A 19,263-nucleotide genomic window follows, 5' to 3' on the forward strand; every position below is an offset into this window, starting at 1 on the left:
GATCTCTTGCTACTTCACTAGTGAGGACCTTTTAGCACTCCTTTCCACAAATAACAACCCACCATCTAGATAGGGTGGGGATTGGGTGAGGCAGTGAGTTGAAGGGCATCAAGAGATCCAGGCCAACGCATAGACTAGACCTGTAAATTGACAATGGCCGTGTTTCTCATTTCCCATCGCACTGGGTTCAGATTCACGAGGATGGCCAGGCCCATTGAAACATGGCTTAAATATTGGTAGTGAGCCCGGTGAATGAAAAAGATACGAGAAATCGTCTCCTACTCCGCTTTATCTGATTTTATTTCTTTGGTATTATTCAGCCTTGTCATCCGTTATTAGTCATGGCCGGAAATGCCAACCCAGCCTTGCAATCCCCAAGGGCCAAGAAATATACCTGGGCCGTGCAACTCGAGCATCGCGGCGGGAATGTGACACAGTCCACCATCCATGTTACAAACCATGCCAAGGGCGATGTAGTGCAGGGCCTCTGGAAGGCGGCCAAGCATGACCTAAACCACAAGGAAAAAGCCCTTGCCGCTCTTGGGTTGCTGGATGTAAGAGCCGAAATAGTTCCGTCCCCGGAGGTGAGTCACGAGTTGCTGTGGCCCGGGAAATCTCCCGCGCATAAATCTATGTGTCTAATCTCACTATGCTGCAGGAAAACCTTTACCATGCGCGTACCTCGAGCACGTCTCGTTCGGCCTTCCGACCGCTCAAGCTGATCACCATGAGTGATCTCAGCCTTTCCGTGTTCTCCAAGGTACTCACTCAGATGAGCCCTGGTGAATATACAGTCCGCTTCACGGTCTTTGACAAACAGCCATTAATTACCAAGATCGGGCGCGCTGTTGTGGTGGTGTTAGCAGTTGGAGCTCAGGTTGGGTTGTCGTTCGTGGACATGTAATAGGTATTTCTTCCCGAGTGGGATTTGGAATTTGGGGCTACCATACATGAAAACGATATTAGCAAGGTCTTAGATCAGATCCTTGAAGAGTTAGAAAGCTTTCACCCTCAAGATTTCTGGACATACTCAACAGCAAATATTATCTATTCCCCTGCATGGCCGTAGGACTTAGGGTTAGTGCCAAGTGGAGATACGGCGGAGCGTCCCGGGGGTATGGGCCTGACCATCCACGGTTCTGGAATCTCATAGGCCCACTTAGCCAGTCAGAAATTAGTTAACTCCGTACGGGTTCCGATATAGATCCTACAGCTAATTCAAGTGAATAGTGTGTAGTGCTGTCTGAGTAACCACAAGTCATTTCAAGACCTCGTGCAAGGGCTCAGGATAGGCCAATATCTCCGCTAGGTACGCACAGCAAAAGAAGCAGCGCACTCCAACGCAAACCCAAAACAACTCGCATACCACCCCGGCGCCCAATAGCTCAGCTCCAAACAATGCGGCGCTCCCCTAACAAAACTCCCATCGACCCTGGAGCTCTTCACAAACGCCCCGACACAGCTCCTAACATGCTCTTCCGTCCCAACGAAGAAGCAATCCTGCTCCATGAGAGCAAACTTCACTGGGGCTGTTATATGCGACGCCCATTCTCGCCATTTAGGAGCCCAGACACTGCTAAGAGACTCCGCATCCGCAAGGGGACTCGGGACATTCAGACTCTCGCTGCATGCTAGAATCTCTGGGTCGACGGTCCCAGGACGGAACATCATTTGGTCTTTGACGTCGAGCGGGAACAGGGTGTGATAGGGTGGCACGTCTGGTTTGCGGATTGGGGCTTCCTCGCCACCAGAAAGGAACTGATCTCCTAGGCCAGAGGCGATGATGCCTCCTAACGGATATGCGGGGGTTTTATCCTGGGCGTGCAAGGCAGCCGCGAACGTTGCGCCCATTACGCCGAGGCTGTGCGCTAAGACGACGATGCAGTTGCAGCTATTCGACACGCCGAACTCAGTCCACAGAGCTGGAAGGATATGCTCATGGAGCCAGCGGCCGGTTTCACTCGTGAAGTCGGTGTCCTCCGGGACAGGGAGGAATGAGGTCGTTCCGCCGTAGCAGGGACGGTCGATGGCGACGAAGGGGACGCCGAGTGCGGTGCTCTGTTTAGCGGCGGTGTACTCTTCATTCGCATCGAAGTAATGACAATCGTAGCTGCCGCCGTGAAGACCGACGATCAGCGGACGGTAGTGGGGAGATGAAGCAACCGGGGGAATATTGTGGATTCCAGCGACTGTGGCGCCATTAGGCAGCGGAAGCTTGAAAGACTGCATGGTATGATACCTTACAAGGTATGGTAGCAAGGCTTTAAAGACTGAAAGGGATAGTGAGTTGTGAACAGAAGGTCTCCTTGCCACTGGGGCCCGCAGAGTTAAATACCCAGCATCCATGGATGGCTTGTCTCCACTCATCAAGCCTTTTGTTCGGCTCATCAGGGTGGACCACCATCTAAACTCCGACCTCCGGTCAGCACGCGCATTGGGTGTAGTAATTTCAATAGCTGCAGCGCCTAAGGTTCCTGAGCACATAGGGTGAATTGAGTTAGGGCTAGATGTAGCTTAATACTAATGTAAATATATTCCGATAGAACCCGAGCTAAACAACACCCGACTTATCCGAGCCCCGAAGCCCGATGAGAAGCCTTAAATTGTATTAATCAGATCCTGTGACAAGATCGTAAGGTCTGTAACCGGTTCTTCCAGCCTTGAGCCTGATGGAACCAGCAAGCTATCGGAAGTAACGACCAAGCGAGTATCCTCAGTATGTAAGTGAGTTCATCAAGCGACGTTTAAACCCAGAATTCTGGCCCCAGACCCAGCCATGAAATACCAATCACCGCTCCAATTAATGAGCCCAATCACGTGGAGGAATCGCCTGATATACCTTGTCGCTGGGTTACATCTGCAGCTTCTGACTCGATGTCGACGACAGTCTAATGAAAAGCCTTCGACCGAAGGCGGGACTCTACGCGCGCAGACATCCCCAGCAAACAGACGATCCGCGCTGCTGGAGAATTGAGATCCGGGAGCCATACCATCGGTTGACCATCGCCCCTCGGACAATAACTAAAGGGTCGGACCGAGTCCAATCACCGTGAAAGTACCTCGTACATCGGCGGGCAGCATGCCAGCAGTACTTCCACACGCCATGACCCCTGGCTTACAGGGAAGTTTGCAGATACCTACTACGCTCTTCATGGTGGTATAGGCAGGAGGAGGGCAGTTCCGATTCCGATGCCCGTGCCGACGTTGCACCGTTGCACGGGATGATTCGGCATGCCGCGGCTCGGCTTACCGTACCGAGCATCCCTGGAGGGCCGAGGCCTTGATCATTGAGGAATGGGGAGTCGCCCGCTACAGGCAGCTTGCCCCATTGCTTTCTCGACGAGCTCGAGCTTGGAAAGACTTTCGCCATTTCGCTACACCAACGGGGACCGCAATGAAGTAAACACAGAGAAGGTTCAGTGATTTTGCAAATCCTACGCTTCCCGCCTACCTTACAATTGGTCTCGCGTTGGGTATGTAGCCCTCACATTGCTGCTAACATAGTGTCAGAATAACGTATATAAATTCATTATCACCGAGAGAAGTCTATATATTATTTGCTGCTATAGGATCAACATGTTTTGTAGAGGGTATGGCGTGATGCTGGATGTCAAGGTCTCTGAACACTATTTCACTATCTAGCTCGTATCCAATGCTTCTGGCTGCAACTGTCCACTCCTGCGCCTGGGCACCTCAAGCAGCAGCAACTGACTGCGCTTGTTTACGGGCTGAGGAAAGCACAGCAACAAGCTCATGATATATACGGGTCACAAAACGCGGAGAGCTTGGCGAAATGCTGGTTAGAAAGGTTTTAAGGCTGATCCTGGAAGAACTGTTGGGGCTTTACATACCTAAAGTAAACCATCCATACGCTCTAGCCTGGTCCTTCTATCTTCAGCCTTTGTTTCGCCTGGTTGAAAGCCAGATCCTGCCGTGTCTACATACGTGTCTAGGAACGTATCGAAATCGAAATTTTCCAGAGGGTCTGGATGCTCCAACGCGCTGAAATCGAGACTGGATGCGAACAGGTCAGGAATTGGGGTTGGCTTGGGAAAGCCACCATCCTCGCTGCCAAAGGGTTTGATATCTGTGTCGACGGCATAACTATGGCCATTTCCTTGGGCCCAACCTCCGCTCCGGCCATCGATATTGGTTGTAGATGGCAGATATTCGAAATTGACTTTTCCCGGATTATGAGAGTCCTCCAACGCGTTCGTAGAGTGTCCAAAACCGGACAAGTCGGGTTTTGCAGGTGGCTCAGAAGAATCCTCAGGTTCGGTGATCGCCCCTTCTATATAGCCCTGCTCAACTTGCTGTGATATTTCCTCGATTTGAGTGAACAGATCGACTATATCATGATGGCCAGCTTCCCGCGCAGTCTCAAACGCATTCATGGCCTTTAAACAATGGAGCCTAGATGTGCCCCGGAATGTTATATCAATGCCCTCGCATTGGAGCAGAATTTTCGCTATGTCGATATAACCATGGAAAGCCGAATAACATAACGCGGTTTTTAGATGAATTGAGCGGCGTTCCCGGAAAGTCTGGTCGCACTCGACGTTGATCCCTATATCGCGGCCGGATGAGACTAGCAATGAAACTATTCCAGTGTGTCTGTTTGCCACTGCAAGATATAAGGGTGTGCGCTTTTCCCGGTCAACAATGTTAAGTTGAAGTTCCTGATCGCTAAGGAGGTTCGCCACTGTCTCCTCTGCCCCTTCAATTGCTGCCTTGCGCAGCTGTGCAGTTTGAAACCAAGTGCCATTTTGTTCATGCTCTGGAAGGTCCTGCAGTAATAGATCCATGATTCTTTCTTCGCCATTCGCCGCAGCTGCTTCTAAGGCCCTCTTGATGTCTCCGATGCTGAGCCTTGAGGACTCGTGGTGAATCAACAGGCGACAAACCTCTAATTTGCCAAACTTTGCAGCGTCTTTAATACAGATACTACCCTTGTCTGGAAAATAGTTGCCGCAGGTATCGAATAAATATCCTATAGTCGTTAAACATCCGACTTTGGTTGCCGTTTCCAGCCAGCTAAACCGAGGAGTGATTTCATTGCTGACCAGATACTTCAATAGGTCTCGCGCCAGTGTATCCTCGTATCGACGTAGAAGTTTGTGCACACAATGCCCCAGCCGTTTCTCGAGGCCTTTTACCGGCTTTGTCTCGATATTCATGTCGAGGACTGATCTCAGGATTGAGTTCCTATTGAGGGAACAAGCTAACCGAATGACATTGGGCAAGTAATCAGCAGGGCTTGAAGTCTGCTCCAAGAGTAACTTGACAACAGAGAAGTGTTCGTTTGCGACAGCTAAACCCATTGCGGATTTGATTGATTCTTCCATTAATCCAGCTTTCTCGGCTAGTTCAGAGGGTCTGAATTGTGCCGCCCACCTTTCGACCATAGCCAAATTGCCAGTTTTACAGGCATGCATGATGTCAATGGATGAAGGGTCCTGGAATATGGGAAACTCAGCGGTCAGCTCAGGGATGTGATGGGAGTTTGAAAGATGCCGGTCCAGATCCTTTCTGCTCACATAACCCATCTGGGACGCGGGGCAGTTGGGGAATTGACAAGTATATGAGCGTTCATGTTCTTTGATATGAAGGTCCCTTTCGGTTGGCCCACCAAACCCTTCGAAAAAAAAGTTGCAATACAGGCGACTGCATTTGAATATACTTCCGCCGTAGATTTGTCGTGGAAGTTTTTGGTCAGACCACAATGATTCAAGCTCGGAGCGAATCGCGTTGATTGCTGCCTGTAAATCGAGGACCGGGCGACCGTCTGACTTTGTGGTAATGATTGTAGTCTCTTGTTGCCAGTACTCGAATGCCAGGGCCAGCCTGTCATAATATGTTTCCTTCTTGAAAGGTCTTAGCTTGATCTGAGTCTTAGTCGATACTGGATATCGACACCCTTCTTGAAAATGTCGATCGAGAAACAGCTGCAAGTCACGGCCAAGAGACTCAAACGAGCGATCATCATAGTCCTTGGTGTGTGCAAGGCAACTTTCCAAATGGCTCACCCAATATGCAACAGCATAATCGAGGAATCCGTAGTATCCTTGCAAGACGTACTTGTTCAGTGACTCGCCGCTTAGCTGGTGGTCGACACAAGGGTGGCTAAGATAAACCAAGCACAGCCGACACATACCATATGCTTCTTTGCTCTCAGCCACTTGGCCACTATCTAGAAGGTAGAACTTGGCGGTGGTGTGAACGAGCTCGACCTCGCCTCCATCTTGGATCTCTACCAGAGAGCCAAATAATTGCTTGGAGTCCACCGAGAGCTTCCGATTTTCGAAGTCGATTGTTCTGGTGTCAATGTCGGTAGAGATGGCGCCCTGGATCTCGTGCCACTTGAGTGATCGTTTTCCGCACACCAGCCAGCCAAGCACTTTTCTTGCGTACTTGGCTCGGCTTTCGTCTTGGTCTTTCAAGACGCCTGATACTATCCGACCATAACTGAGGGGATCTAGTGATTAGCTATGCCTGAGACCGTTGTAAGAAGGAGATACCGTACGCTTCGTTCAAACCTTGAGGGAGCACCTTCGAGCTTGTTTCTTTAAGAAAATCCTCTTTCGATATCCTGCTCCCAACATTGTGCATGACTAGCTTTGCGAAGAGAAACATTCCTATTACAACAGTTAGCGACCCTGCGTGCGAATACTCGTCATAGAACCCACTCACCGGACGCGTTACGCACAATAGCCTCCACGATCTCCTTTTGCTTTGTTGCTGGAATGTCAAACTTCTTGGTCCATGACTGACTAAGAGCATCGCAGTACGCTCGAATATCGCTCAAGTTGTCTTCTTGAGAAATCTTGATGGTCGGAATGTCCCTCAGTATCTTGTTGCAGGTTTGGTCATCCTGACTGATAAAGAAGCAGCGTGCATCCCCCGAGTCATTATTGATCAACTCGGTCTCTTGTCTTGCCCATGAGATAACCTTCCTGCTCTGTTCCGCTACGCATTCGTCGATACCATCCAGAACTATGTACACTCCCTTGACGCTTCTGAGCGCGAGAGCTAGCAAATCCTGAGCTTCTGAAACAGACTTGAGCGTGCTAGTTTCGCTATCTGTAGCCTTTTCGTGGAGATGTGATAGCAAGGTTTTGTTATATCTCAAGAGCTGTCCCAAAAGGCTTCGCGCCATGGAGAGAAAGGAATTTCTTTCCGGATCACCGTGCTTGAAATAGAAGAAAATAACGCATGTCGTAGGGGTCCGCGTTCGCAACTTTTGAATTAGGAGCGAGGCGAGAATCGTTTTCCCTACGAGACCCGTTAGAATCACCGTTGAACAAGCGGGGCAGAGAGGTTGTCCTACCGGCTCCGGGTATACCAGTCAGCCAAAGCAGTGGAGTTGAAGTGACATTCGGATCGGACCATGCTCGGATGTGGATATTGCTCAATATCCATTTACCCGATTCAGGATGGTGCAAACGCTGTTCAGAGTGCTTCTCTTGATCGCCCGAAGTGTTGGCCGGCTGCAGCCAGTCGCGCACAGCAACTTGCTTTCTCCGGTCATCGTCGTCCTTGCGTCGCCGATGATTCTCCTTCTCTTCAGACACAAATTTTCGATATTCCGCGAACTGGATAAGGTTTGCCTGACTTTCCAGCAATGATTTGTGCAGCAGGAAGCTGTCGGTTATGCGGGAGAACCTCACACTCAATGTCTTCCAAGTGGCTTGAAAGACCTGCTTCCATACTAGCAACACGTTAGTTGATCGACGCTTCCTGTAGATAGCAATACGTACCTCGTTGCTTAAAAAACTTGAGCGCCTTTCTGTGGAACCGGAGAATATCGGCATAGATCAGATGGAGGATTGTTCGCATGTGCGGATTAGCTTGAAAGAGGCTTTGGTACTGCTCAAGTTGAGGAAGATTCAATCCTATTGTTTCGTACATTCCGAGTACGGCATCAAGCGCGGCAGCATACGAACTGGCGACCTATCGATAATTAGCAATTCGACGTGCATCCTTCCACGCACTGGCCTGACCAATAAGATGAATTTCATAGGGCCCTATCAAATATATGTTTAGCGGTTGCGTCAAATCACGCTTCTGAGCGCCAAAAATGGGTCACGATCTCACCCAGACGAAACCCACAAACTCTGACGCGTTCAAATATACTGAAATAATCTGCTCAAACTGCTCCATTGCCAGCACAAAGTTCTGGACACGCCTGAGGTTCCTCATTTTTCGTTCCGCCATCTGCTCGGCTTGGAGGTCTTTGATGGCGCTCTTCAAATCATCAACCGTTGTGAGCTGAAAGTCCAGCGCTTCATCCGGAGTTATCTTCAATCGGAATTTATCCAACGCTTGGCGGAAGGCTGATTCATCGATAGTCGTTGCACCTGACGCCATTTTCGTGAGGGATCTGATGAATGACTGGCGGCCGGTCTAGGTGTTCCAGGATGTTATATAAGAGGTTGTTTAGTTGGTTGATTGATGGTGCTGACGATGCTCACATCGCGAAGGAGGAATCGTGGAAGAAGCGGGAAAGGCCTCGTTTTGTGTCTTATCCTGCGCATAGCCTCACCTGGATAGGCAACTCGCAAGGCTGTCTCGTTGGCAACCCCTGCAAATGTGGCGCAGAGGAAAAAGAAAAGAAATTAGACAACACTGAGCCTCTCTTCGGCGCACTCGTAGCTTCATCTTGCTCCAAGAACCCGATCACGGTTCAAAATGAACGATAAATCGCCAAAGCGGACGATCTGGGAGGCTGAAGATGGAAGCGAAGAGAGGGAGGAGAGGGATCGGTCCAAACGGTTTGAGGCAACCACGAGCCTCAGGCCGCCGCGGCTCTTCTCTTCTCCGCACAACAGCCCCTCCCCCAGTCCTCTATCGTCTCCTTTCATCTTATCCCCTTTCATTCCCAGTACTGGCACTGCCAACAGTCCTTCGGACCGGTATGTTGACGAGCCGTCGAATGAACCGCCTTTATCGACCGTGGGCCGTTACGAACGGGCACAAGGGGATGGTGCTGCAGGCGGCATCACCGCAGAGCCCGAAGACGCTTGCTTCGGAATGGTAATACGATCTGCGCGTTTGATACCTTGCGTTACATTTCACTAACGATTTCATGATTTACAATAGTTATGCGAAGTGAAAGCTCGATTGAAGGACGATGCGAGAATCGCGGAGAGCACGTCCCGAGTTGCCCGCGATGGTTCAGGCGAGGAGATGGTACGACTCACAATGGTACAACGGGACAATCACTTGGCTCTTCAGTTCTCATCGGGGGTTGATATTGCCGTCTTAAATACCAGAGTTACGCAAACAATCCACGGTCTGGATAAGCTCTGCAGAATTGAATACGATCTACTTGTGGAGGGCAAGGAGTTAGCCGGAGCAATATCAACATGGATGAGTAGCGGGAAGGCCGTTGACTTCAACGTGGAGATAGTGATATCTGGGCCCTCGGTCCACAGGGATGAAATAGGATCGATCTTGTCACATTACGGCTTCTACCTTCAGGTTCCCCGGTACAACATTCAAGGCAGAGTGTACGACAACCCTCATGTTTGGGATCTAGGACAATCGACGGAGGTCCTGCAAATTCAGTCTTGCTCGAATGGCGGACAGAGTCTCAATATCGTTGCAGAAGCGTCGTCTTTCCTCGACACTCTTGACCAGTCCACACTGCTAGGCGCCGCTCAAATTGACAAAAGGGTGACCCAGAGACTACTAAGGTACCAATGCCTCATCTGCTGAATGCGTCACAAAGCCCTGACCGAGCGATCTAGTCATCAACGAACCGGGGTCGATTTTATCGCTCAACGAGAGGGTTGGCAACCCTCGACATCCTTCGCGCTATGGCATACTGTCACCAAGGGAAAGACAAAGTAGTCAGTGTCCCATATCCCGCAGGTGTATTGGGCCCTGACAGTTTGCAGTTATGAACATAAGATCACCGGCGCTAGGAATATCTCTCAACCCCAGGACAAGGCCGGGGGAATTCTGGCGGACCAGATGGGACTAGGAAAGACGTTGACTATTCTTTCTGCGATTGTCGGAAGCTTGGGCCTTGCAAGGCTATGGGCGACCTCGGAGCCGTCTACTTCCTTGTCGAAAGTTGGAGCTACGCTCGTTATCGTACCATCAGAAAGTAAGTAGTGAGACTCGGCGCTCCCAATAACTCCAGTTTCAAGGTGTTTTGCTGCTGATTCCAACTCTTCAGCAATCATCAGCCAATGGAAACGTGAGATCGCAAGGTGAGTGCCTCCGATTCTCGTTCTGTAATTGCAGCGCTGACCGCAGTACAGCCACCTTGCTGCGCATTCTATCCGGATCATGAAGTACCATGGATCAAACCGTGCACACGGTAGTAGTAATTTCGCGGCATGTGAGATCGTACTATCAACCTACGCCACTGTCTCTGCTGAATTTCGGGCCGGTGCGAGCCGTCTTCATGCTGTCCAGTGGTTTCGCGTAGTACTTGACGAAGGTACCATATCCTTTAATTTTTGTCAACTGCATTGCGGTGAACTGATTTGTTCCGGTCTCAGCTCATAATATCCGGGATTCGAGTACAGCGCAGTTTAGAGCAGTCGCCAGTTTACCCGCCCAGCTTAGATGGTGTCTCACCGGCACCCCCATCCAGAACTCTTTGCAAGACCTCGGCAGCTTGGTTCGATTCTTGAGAATCTCGCAGCTCGATAGCAATCCCTACTTCCGGCAGCACATTACGACGCCGGTCGAAAAAGGACAAGCAGTTGGTCTTACCAACCTCAAGATCCTGTTACGCTCGATTTGTCTAAGACGCACCAAGGAACTGCTGAAACTTCCAGAGCCCGAGAGAACTATACATGAAGTTAAACTGTCCTTGGTTGAAACATCCGAATACTCTCGCATTATTGAGCAAGTCAATCTGACGGTTGAAACCGCTGTATCGGAAGGCAGACCAGCTGATGCACGTCGCGCGGTTTTCAAGATGATTCTCAAACTAAGGCTCCTATGCACTCTTGGAACGTTTTATCGCGCATGGGAAGCATACGGAGAGGATGCTACCTCACAGGAAGAGAGATTTGCGTTGTTACAGCAATCGGATGAGGCGAAATGCGCAGTGTGCTCTTGTGATATCTTGTCCATCGACGATCCCACCCATCAGGACTATGGTGTTTTTACCCAGTGCCATCATCTACTGTGCCTCGATTGCTTCGGCCAATGTAACGAGAACCAAACAGCGCCTATCAACAAGATTTTCACAAAGCGGCCCAAGAAACAACAATGTCCGATATGCGGCAAAAGCGGCAAGCGGGAGAAAACAAACAATCAGGACCGATTTAAACCAACCGCCTCGAACATCGCCAACCTTGGCCAGTCAGAAAAGCTTTCGTGCTTGATGAGTGACATATCAGTGCAGTGTCGGACCGATAAGATGTGAGCGATAAGCCCAATACAACGCCAATTTACCAAGCTAACCGCGCAGTATTGTCTTTTCGTCATGGACGAGAACGCTACACATTGTCGCGTGCCTTCTTGAGAGTCGAGGTATTCCGGTCTTGCAGATCGATGGCTCCGTGCCACCCAAGAAGCGAGATGCTATTATTGCATCATTCGAGAAGACCCAGAACAATGTCCTGCTGATGACTCTGGGAACCGGCGCTGTTGGGTATTACTCTTCCCCTTGCCGTGCCTCTAAGGTTTGCTAACGTAACACGCAGGTTAAACCTGACGATGGCAAACCGAGTACACATCATCGAGCCGCAGTGGAACCCATCTATCGAAGACCAGGCTATAGGCCGCGTGCTTCGACTCGGGCAGCAGAAAACTGTCTATGTGACGCGGTATATCGTGAAAGATAGCATCGAAGAGGTGCGACTGTTGGGACTCTTTCTCATCTTCCCTGTCAATGCTAACTATAGTGGCCAGTACGTTCGTAATAAGCAATTACGGAAACTAAATCTCGCAGAAGTCGGTTGGAGCGGACAGAGAAAAGAGATGCAGAGAACGCTAGTATGTACTTCGGCTGTTTGATGCCTGAATACTAGCTGACTATATGAACAGGAGTTGTTGTCTACGGTAGGACATCAATAGCCGACCATGTTGTTCGTCAATGAGTCCATCTTTGCTACGCTTGGAGACCACCGATGCCGCAGCATCAAAGCCGTCTAGCTAAGAAACTAGTATTGCTATTCGTCCTCCTGGGCCCTGCCCGGGAACAGAATAGCTTACTTGAGTCGAAGTGAGTATCAACACAATGAATAGCCTGCATCTACCTACAAACCAAAAGGGATAGAAACAAGAACCAGAAGAGTCCCCGAGAAAGACAGAGAGCCCCTTGGTCGAGCAACAGCGCCGCTTCCAAACGGCTCTTGGCGCGGCTCTCCGTCACGGTGGAAGGTCTTCATGCAAGTAAATTGCACTTCAGGATCAGCGTCGGTGCCGTTCTCATTGTCGTTCTGTCCACCATCTGTGTAAAGAACGGTCATTACAGGGGTGAAGCCCGCGCGACCACCAAAGACGGGACTGTAAAACTCGTTCACACTCTTGTCATCGGGCGCATTTACAAAGTAAAAGAGGCGCATATCCGCAACCTTGTACAGATTCCAGTCACTTTGTGGCAGAACAGGGCTGCATTGGTCGTTTCCTAGCCTCTCGTCACTCGCATTGTTGGCGTTTCCGTCAGGCAAGGGCCCGCCGGTGACGTTCATGAAGTTGGCAATCCACGAGCTTTGCCCTCAGCTGAATTCGTTACCGCGGAGTTGGCCGTTGACGTGTTGCGTAAGATGTGAACATCTGTCCCCGGACTCGGACTTGGACCCGCTGGTGCTGTTGGACGTGTTGTTCGAGTCGTCCCTGAAGCTACGGATTATCTCAATAATGACCGACTGGCTACAGAGGTCGAGAAGACCGGTGCAGGATGTCGTATTCTGGAAACTGTCATCCCTGGAGTTGGAATTGGAGTTCTCGGTCCCCGTTTCTTCCTCGGATGAAGTCCATTGCAGCAGAAACGTCTGTCTCTGGTACTGCATCATGAGCGCGCAGCCAGACGGATAGTCGTCGTCACCAAGCCCGGGATCAATCCCAACGAAGAGTGCCTGGTCCGAGTACTCATAGCCCTCATAGATGTAACCGGTGAAGCCGTTTGCACCGTATCCGTCGATTAAAGTGAGTGGGAGGTTTCCGGCAGACGTGTTCACGGCGTTCGCAACCATGCTCACGCCGACCTCTGGCCACGATGTTTCACCGAGGGCGCAGATGCTGCCATTTGGAGAATTGGAGGAAAGAGCTTGGCAGGAGGAGACCTCGACGAATGCTCGTGCATAGCCCTAGACACGATGCCGCCAAGAACATCATGACTTGGCTGATGTCAAAGGAAGGCCCTGACCGTCAGGATCGAACCTGGGGATATCATGCCGAGATCGATCTCCAAATTATGGCTGAGACAGCTCACTTGTCCCTGCACGAACCAATAGGGGTCCGGCAACCATCCGATGTAACGCCATGCAGGGTGAGATCTGCCACCCGCCAGTTAATGCTGCAAGAAAGCCACATGGACCCTTGCTATGAGACACCTCGCCTCGCTTGACTCCACAAGGATCGCATCGTCCTTCTCGGCCACCGCCGGATCTCCTGTATCTATTTTATAACCGTAGTGGGTTGGGCGTATGAACAGGATTATGCACGTTCAATAACATTTACCACAGCCACCATCAACCCTGGAACTCATCAGATTTTGCTCAACCAAGAAGCTATAGCGCCCTTGTTGGATTTCTGCACGCTTTTATTGCCCATGTTTGACAAGGTTGAACTTCTTGGTGTTCTTTCCATTGTGCTCAGACATTGTATAGGAGGAGCCTCAGCGATTATCGTGGCATATTTCACGAGTCATGACATTTTCCACAACCTGATGCTGATGAGGTGAGTAGCAAAAATATATCATAGTAGAGCTTGGGGCTGCTCCCTTGTCTAGTCTTTCTAATTATAAACGCTTGCGTTATGTTTTAGCCAAAACGTCTTGTATTGAGCATTCACTCTTGTTTCCATAACTATATCTAGCTGACTCCTACAGTCTCGAATTTAATCCTGATTATTTGGGGTCAATCCTTGTTCTGTCCTCTTTCTCAGCAACAACCACCCGGCGACCTAACTATATACCAATCTACTCCGTACTCCGTACTGCAGTTAGGGCTAGCATCTGCCGTTCGTGTTTCCGAAGCTGCGAAACCGGAACTCCATTGCCCATTGCAGGCCCCAATGACGTGGATGAGGGCTCTTGATCCAGGCGAGGCTCGTAAAGCTTGCGATTGTTAGACGGGTCGGTGAGCGTCTTGTCAAGAGTGTAAGGCCGACTGTTATGTAATGGCTGTAGATGCATGCGAAGGGTGGAGGTAGATCTTCTGTATTCTAGATGTAGCATATGCATACTCCAGATGGCCGTATCCTGAGTACAATACCCCGGAAAATGGGGCATACCAGCAGCCAAGTCTGGGCGCCGGCTTCGCCGTTATAAAGTAGAGAAAGGCCTACAGATGTCGGTGATTAGGGTTTCGACCTCAGCATCCAGCTGGAGGTATCAGAGTTAACCCGGGCCTGTTCAACGGCACGTCGGTACTGGTTAAGGTCCTCAAAGTGGATTTTGGCGATTTGTTGCAATCCTGCATCTCCTATGACGTCTGATTGGTGTGTGTCTTGAGACATTGATTTAGAGTTGCGGCTCGCAACCTTCTGCTCAACGATCCGTGGAACTGGACCGGAGTAGATTGGCAATGACGGGAACGGCCCCGACCGCATTTTTACATTGGACCGCGCCATTCATGGATCCGGCCGCTACGGGCCAGAATCTGCCTTTTTCCTTCTCCTATCCACACTTGGGATGTGTGGAGGGTCGGAGAAAGCACGGGTCTTTAGGTAGGACTTGCTTTTGATCCACCTGCACTTCTAACCTGGGGAGCACATGCCAGACACCTAAAAGGGCGCAGCCCTACCACTGACACACCAGGAAGTTATACCCAGTTGCATTGAACTTTTGGGTCAGGTGAGGATGAGCTGTTTAAGGGCCCTCTTCACGTAAAGGACGAGACTTCCCTACTTGATGAACAAGGCTCTCATCCTTGGCTCCTCAAGCACGTATATTTCACCATCTACGACGTTTCCATTAGCCTAGATTCAGTGAATATCATCAAACCACGAGCATCTCCGAGCTTAACATCAACATTCCTTCAATAACCAGCTGTATTTGCTACAATATGAGGGTCCCAGAGTCGGGAGAAAAATGTCCAGCCTTCCATAAAACCCCTGTTTCAATGACGACGGCGGCGATGACTAGAACTACTATGATGGCTACATTAGGAATCCTTATAGGGGAGAGTTAGCGTGCGGTTCAGGTACCTAATGGAGGGCAGGCGAAATAACAAAGCACAGGTTCTCAGAAAAAGGAGATGAACCACATTCAGAAGTGGGAATCCTGCTGTGGGTTATGGCATTTATTAGATCAAAAACCCATGTCGAGTCTGTAGTAACTTCAATCTAATCATAACTAACTAAGTATGGATATTTTCGTCGTGTTGTTTATTTTTCAAGATTTGTTCTGTCTCTGCCCACGATTATGTGATATCATAAAGACTGCATTATGCCTTAGTGGAAGCATCGGTGGAGGGTTTCGTACATGGAGGCAGCCTCAGGGCAGAAAGGGGCTAGAATCTCCAACAAGAGTCCGGCAGGGAAGTGGGTGGAGGAGGGAGCGGATGATGCCGCCAAGGGTCTGCAGCTGAACAGGATATTCAGGGCATGAAGAGCTTGGCAAGCCACGGCATCCAGTCAAGAAGAGCGCTAAGGCAGGGTGTTGGCGCTACCAACTCTTAGGGCTGGGCTTTTTGGGGGCCTTTGCAGTCTACTGGCTGGGCTGCTTCAGCCGCCCACTTTCTACAGTCTGGAACTAGTTTAGTGCGCCATTGCCCTGACTCGTCCCTGAGCCAAGACGACCGTCGGGGAATAATCAACCCATCAGCACAGCCTCCACAGGTATAAATAGGCGCCTCAGCTCCTCAGCCCTCGACTTTTTCTCCCGTCACGCAACACAGAGCAGAGACATTGCCATGATTTCCTTTATGAAGGCCTCTGTCCTTCTTGCCTTCGCGGCTGCTACGCCGGCTAGCAGCCAGTATGTCTACAATTATTACATGTTCCACGACTTCCGGAATCTAGATGCTCCGACAACTGAGCCTGCAAGGATCAACAACGATGCAGAGTCATCGGCGGCCACTGTGCAAGAGGGATACCTGACTGATGCCCTCTTCACCAATGACTGGGGAATCGAGACCTGGGGGTCGCCCGCAGGCCCCAACGCTCCCTACAGGAAGCAATACAGCAACGGCAACGTCTACATCCGTGAGTCCCTCGCCGTTCCCCATGCAACAGACGAAAAAGTGCAAATCCACTAACCCCCACAGAACGCGACCCCTCCTCCGGCCTCAGCCACCTCACCCTCCGCGCAACCCGCAACACGGACTTCATCTCAAGCGGCGAAATCGACACAAAGCTCTCCAACATCCTGCACGCCAGCATAAACGTGCGATTCCGCGTGCGCGGCGACCCCGGCGCCTGCGCCGGCGTGTTCACCTACTTCAACAACGAGAACGAAAGCGACATCGAGGTGCTGACGCAGGACCCCAAAACCACCATCCGCTACACGAACCAGCCCGGGCTCGACGCCGACGGGAACGAGATCCCCGGCGCGTCGGTTGCGGCGACGATGCTGGATGGCGCAAGCTGGGACGAGTGGCATACGCATCGGCTGGATTGGACGCCGGACTTGAGCTCCTGGTATCTGGATGGGCAGTTGGCGCATACGAAGACGTATGGGATTCCGAGGGAGCCGAGTACGGTTATTTTGAATATGGTATGTTTGTTTTTGTCTCCTTGGACTATATTCTTTGAGGGTGCTTGCTAATTGGCTGTAGTGGGGAGACGGTGGTCCCCTTTGGACTGGCGACATGGCTGTTGGGGCGGCTGCGTATATGGAGATTGAATATATTGAGATCTACTATAACCTTGCTTAGGTTACATGCTTCTGATCTGAATGCGAATATTTGGTGGAAGACGGTTAAATGTAACGTTGGACTAAACCGTGCTACAGTGATGCGATGTCTATGTCTAATCCATGATATATACCTGTTCATATATTGTTTGAGGCAGGGTGCTTGATACAGATAATCAAAATCAAGGGTCTTAATCTAACCAGAAATTCTACATAAAATGTCCAGGTAATATGGCAGTTGTTTAATACTATCCATAAATCTTTCGAAGTATGCGAAACCGTTGCAGGGCAGCGGGACCGCCTAGCCCTAACTCTCAAACAAGTACCACGTCTTTTCAACTGCGCGCAACCCAGCCAGGATGGGTGGGGTTATCATATTCAACATGGCAACCTAGTATTCACTGCTTCCCTATCCCAGCAGCCTCCAGTTTCTTTATAGCATCCGGTAAACTCATCCGCGCCCAGTACACACTGTCCCCCATAAGCGCTCTGCCAACATCACTCACCACCTTCTCAGCATCGCAATTGTCAACGTACCCCGTAATCTGTAGTAGGAGTTTGCCCAACGCCCACGAGTCATTCAACCGTCTCGCCTCAAACGGCAAATGATCCCAGCCACCTGAAATCGTATCCCTCAGCTCCGGCGCCGTCCACCCGGGCGTCACCCAGCCATTGCCGCCAATCCCAATCAGCACTGCATCCCCATCAGCGTCCAGGAAAACATTCGCTGTCTTGATGTCCATGTGCGTCTTTCCCGCGAGGTGGATCCCGTGCAGAGCAGTTGTCACTTGGAGCGCCCACCGTTGCCACGGATATCCATTCAATCCGGGGTCTTGCTGGATGATAGTTCTCAACGAGCCGCCTGGGTAGAACTCCAGCAGGACTCCGATGATGACGTCCTGTGTCGGCTGGTCTGCTGTTCTCAACGTCTGGTACGGGTTCTGCGAGACAACGACGCCAGCGGCTTGGACGAGATTCGGTGCATTGCGGAAGCGCGCAAGGGTTCCGAGTTCGTTGCGCATGGCCTCTGTATCGTGCGTCTTGTAGAATGCGCGGTTTACGGTCTTGAGGATGTACGGCTTGTTACGTGGCCCATGTCGCACGCGGAAGACATGGTCGTTGATCTCGGTGCGGTCAACTAGGATCTCGGACCGGATGCGCTGGAAGGAAGCGAACTCGTCGAGGGATGGGTATATCACCCTCGCTGGGTCCTCGCGCGTCGTATACCGCAGTGATGCAGCAACGGGTGCAAAAGGATTGTTTGGGTTGAGTTTATGCCCAGCGTGCATTTTGAGCACAGCACCGGTGACCGTGACCCGTTCTTCAGCCTCAGTCTTTTCTGATAACGAGGTTGTGCTCGGGTCGTCGAGAAGGACTTCCGTGACGGTATCATCGAGCAGAGGGATCGAGCTGAAGTCAATACACTGCACGAAGTTCTCCAGCTCTCTCTGCCGTTGGTGGATTGGGACCTTCTGCCCGTAGACGTATCCCCGGAACGTGACCTTCACCCACCATTTTGAGGTCCTCGGCGACGTTGCGGAGCGGTTGTAGTCGTAGTAGATGACTGTTGATGAGCGGCTGTGCGGCTCTGGATTCTCACTGGCAAGATAGGCCTGGTCTTCGTCGTAGGATTTGAATTCCAGGGCGGTTCCGGGGGATGTGGCGATTGACTTGCTGGGCTGGGACATTCTGGTGAGAGTGAGGGTGTTCGTTAGATGCCTAGAGAGTGTGGATTAGAGAATTTGGAAGAAGGGAAGGGCTACCTACCTGTCTGGCACGCAAACGCAGTCTAAGTGCCAAACATATTGGTTTCCATTGCTGGCTAGAGACAAAGAATAGCGGGTGTTGCATGCTTCATGTCATAGCCTTGAATGAATCTAAAAAGCCAGATTGCCGTCTATCCTCTTTATGGCGACTTGCGTGAGGTTTCAAATAAGCAACCTGAAGCACAAATCCCAGCAGCTACGCAGGAGTCTGCACTCAACGGCACCATGTCCCCATCTTGTTCGTCATTCTCCTCTTCAGCCTCTCTTTCCGCCCATTGCAGCTCTCACTGGAAGGATCAGATATGCGGGGGACTCATTAGCCATCTATGATTGCCAAGCAACTTAGGCGACTTACGCTTTTCGCCGGAAACCGTAGTCCGGAGTAGGTACAGCACTTTTAGACCCGTCACGGGGTGCGTTCGGACCGCTGGGTGGTGTGTGTCGATGGGCGGGCTGTTTGGGTCTGCGTCGCAGAGGTCGGGATTGTGTCGTCTACGTACATCCGCTAGG

General features: G+C 50.9%; 7 protein-coding genes across 7 annotated transcripts; 3 read left to right on the plus strand and 4 right to left on the minus strand.

Annotated features, from left to right (window-relative positions):
• Positions 1-341: 341 nt before the first annotated feature.
• On the plus strand, positions 342-904 carry DSM5745_08402 (uncharacterized protein; the record flags this gene model as incomplete). The annotated part of the gene is made up of 2 exons (XM_026750418.1): positions 342-584; positions 659-904. The coding sequence occupies 2 exons, from the start codon at positions 342-344 to the stop codon at positions 902-904; spliced, it is 489 nt and encodes a 162-aa protein (XP_026601422.1).
• A 401-nt stretch (positions 905-1,305) lies between these two features.
• DSM5745_08403 (uncharacterized protein) lies at positions 1,306-2,229 on the minus strand (the record flags this gene model as incomplete). Its single annotated transcript, XM_026750419.1, has 1 exon — positions 1,306-2,229. The coding sequence occupies one exon, from the start codon at positions 2,227-2,229 to the stop codon at positions 1,306-1,308; it is 924 nt and encodes a 307-aa protein (XP_026601423.1).
• Positions 2,230-3,888: 1,659 nt separating this feature from the next.
• On the minus strand, positions 3,889-8,367 carry DSM5745_08404 (uncharacterized protein; the record flags this gene model as incomplete). Its single annotated transcript, XM_026750420.1, has 8 exons — positions 3,889-3,892; positions 3,946-6,465; positions 6,524-6,635; positions 6,691-7,272; positions 7,328-7,708; positions 7,758-7,950; positions 8,001-8,024; positions 8,095-8,367. 8 exons carry the CDS (start codon positions 8,365-8,367, stop codon positions 3,889-3,891), a joined length of 4,089 nt encoding a protein of 1,362 aa, XP_026601424.1.
• Positions 8,368-8,688: 321 nt separating this feature from the next.
• DSM5745_08405 (uncharacterized protein) lies at positions 8,689-11,389 on the plus strand (the record flags this gene model as incomplete). Its single annotated transcript, XM_026750421.1, has 7 exons — positions 8,689-9,033; positions 9,100-9,695; positions 9,750-9,851; positions 9,900-10,111; positions 10,184-10,217; positions 10,269-10,450; positions 10,512-11,389. 7 exons carry the CDS (start codon positions 8,689-8,691, stop codon positions 11,387-11,389), a joined length of 2,349 nt encoding a protein of 782 aa, XP_026601425.1.
• An 835-nt stretch (positions 11,390-12,224) lies between these two features.
• On the minus strand, positions 12,225-13,163 carry DSM5745_08406 (uncharacterized protein; the record flags this gene model as incomplete). Its single annotated transcript, XM_026750422.1, has 2 exons — positions 12,225-12,685; positions 12,743-13,163. The coding sequence occupies 2 exons, from the start codon at positions 13,161-13,163 to the stop codon at positions 12,225-12,227; spliced, it is 882 nt and encodes a 293-aa protein (XP_026601426.1).
• Positions 13,164-16,046: 2,883 nt separating this feature from the next.
• DSM5745_08407 (glycoside hydrolase family 16 protein) lies at positions 16,047-17,009 on the plus strand (the record flags this gene model as incomplete). Its single annotated transcript, XM_026750423.1, has 3 exons — positions 16,047-16,338; positions 16,401-16,849; positions 16,911-17,009. The coding sequence occupies 3 exons, from the start codon at positions 16,047-16,049 to the stop codon at positions 17,007-17,009; spliced, it is 840 nt and encodes a 279-aa protein (XP_026601427.1).
• A 376-nt stretch (positions 17,010-17,385) lies between these two features.
• DSM5745_08408 (uncharacterized protein) lies at positions 17,386-18,675 on the minus strand (the record flags this gene model as incomplete). The annotated part of the gene is made up of 1 exon (XM_026750424.1): positions 17,386-18,675. One exon carries the CDS (start codon positions 18,673-18,675, stop codon positions 17,386-17,388), a length of 1,290 nt encoding a protein of 429 aa, XP_026601428.1.
• Positions 18,676-19,263: the final 588 nt, after the last annotated feature.

The sequence above is a fragment of the Aspergillus mulundensis genome (genome assembly GCF_003369625.1).
Source record: "Aspergillus mulundensis strain DSM 5745 chromosome Unknown scaffold_9, whole genome shotgun sequence".
Lineage (NCBI taxonomy): Eukaryota > Fungi > Ascomycota > Eurotiomycetes > Eurotiales > Aspergillaceae > Aspergillus > Aspergillus mulundensis.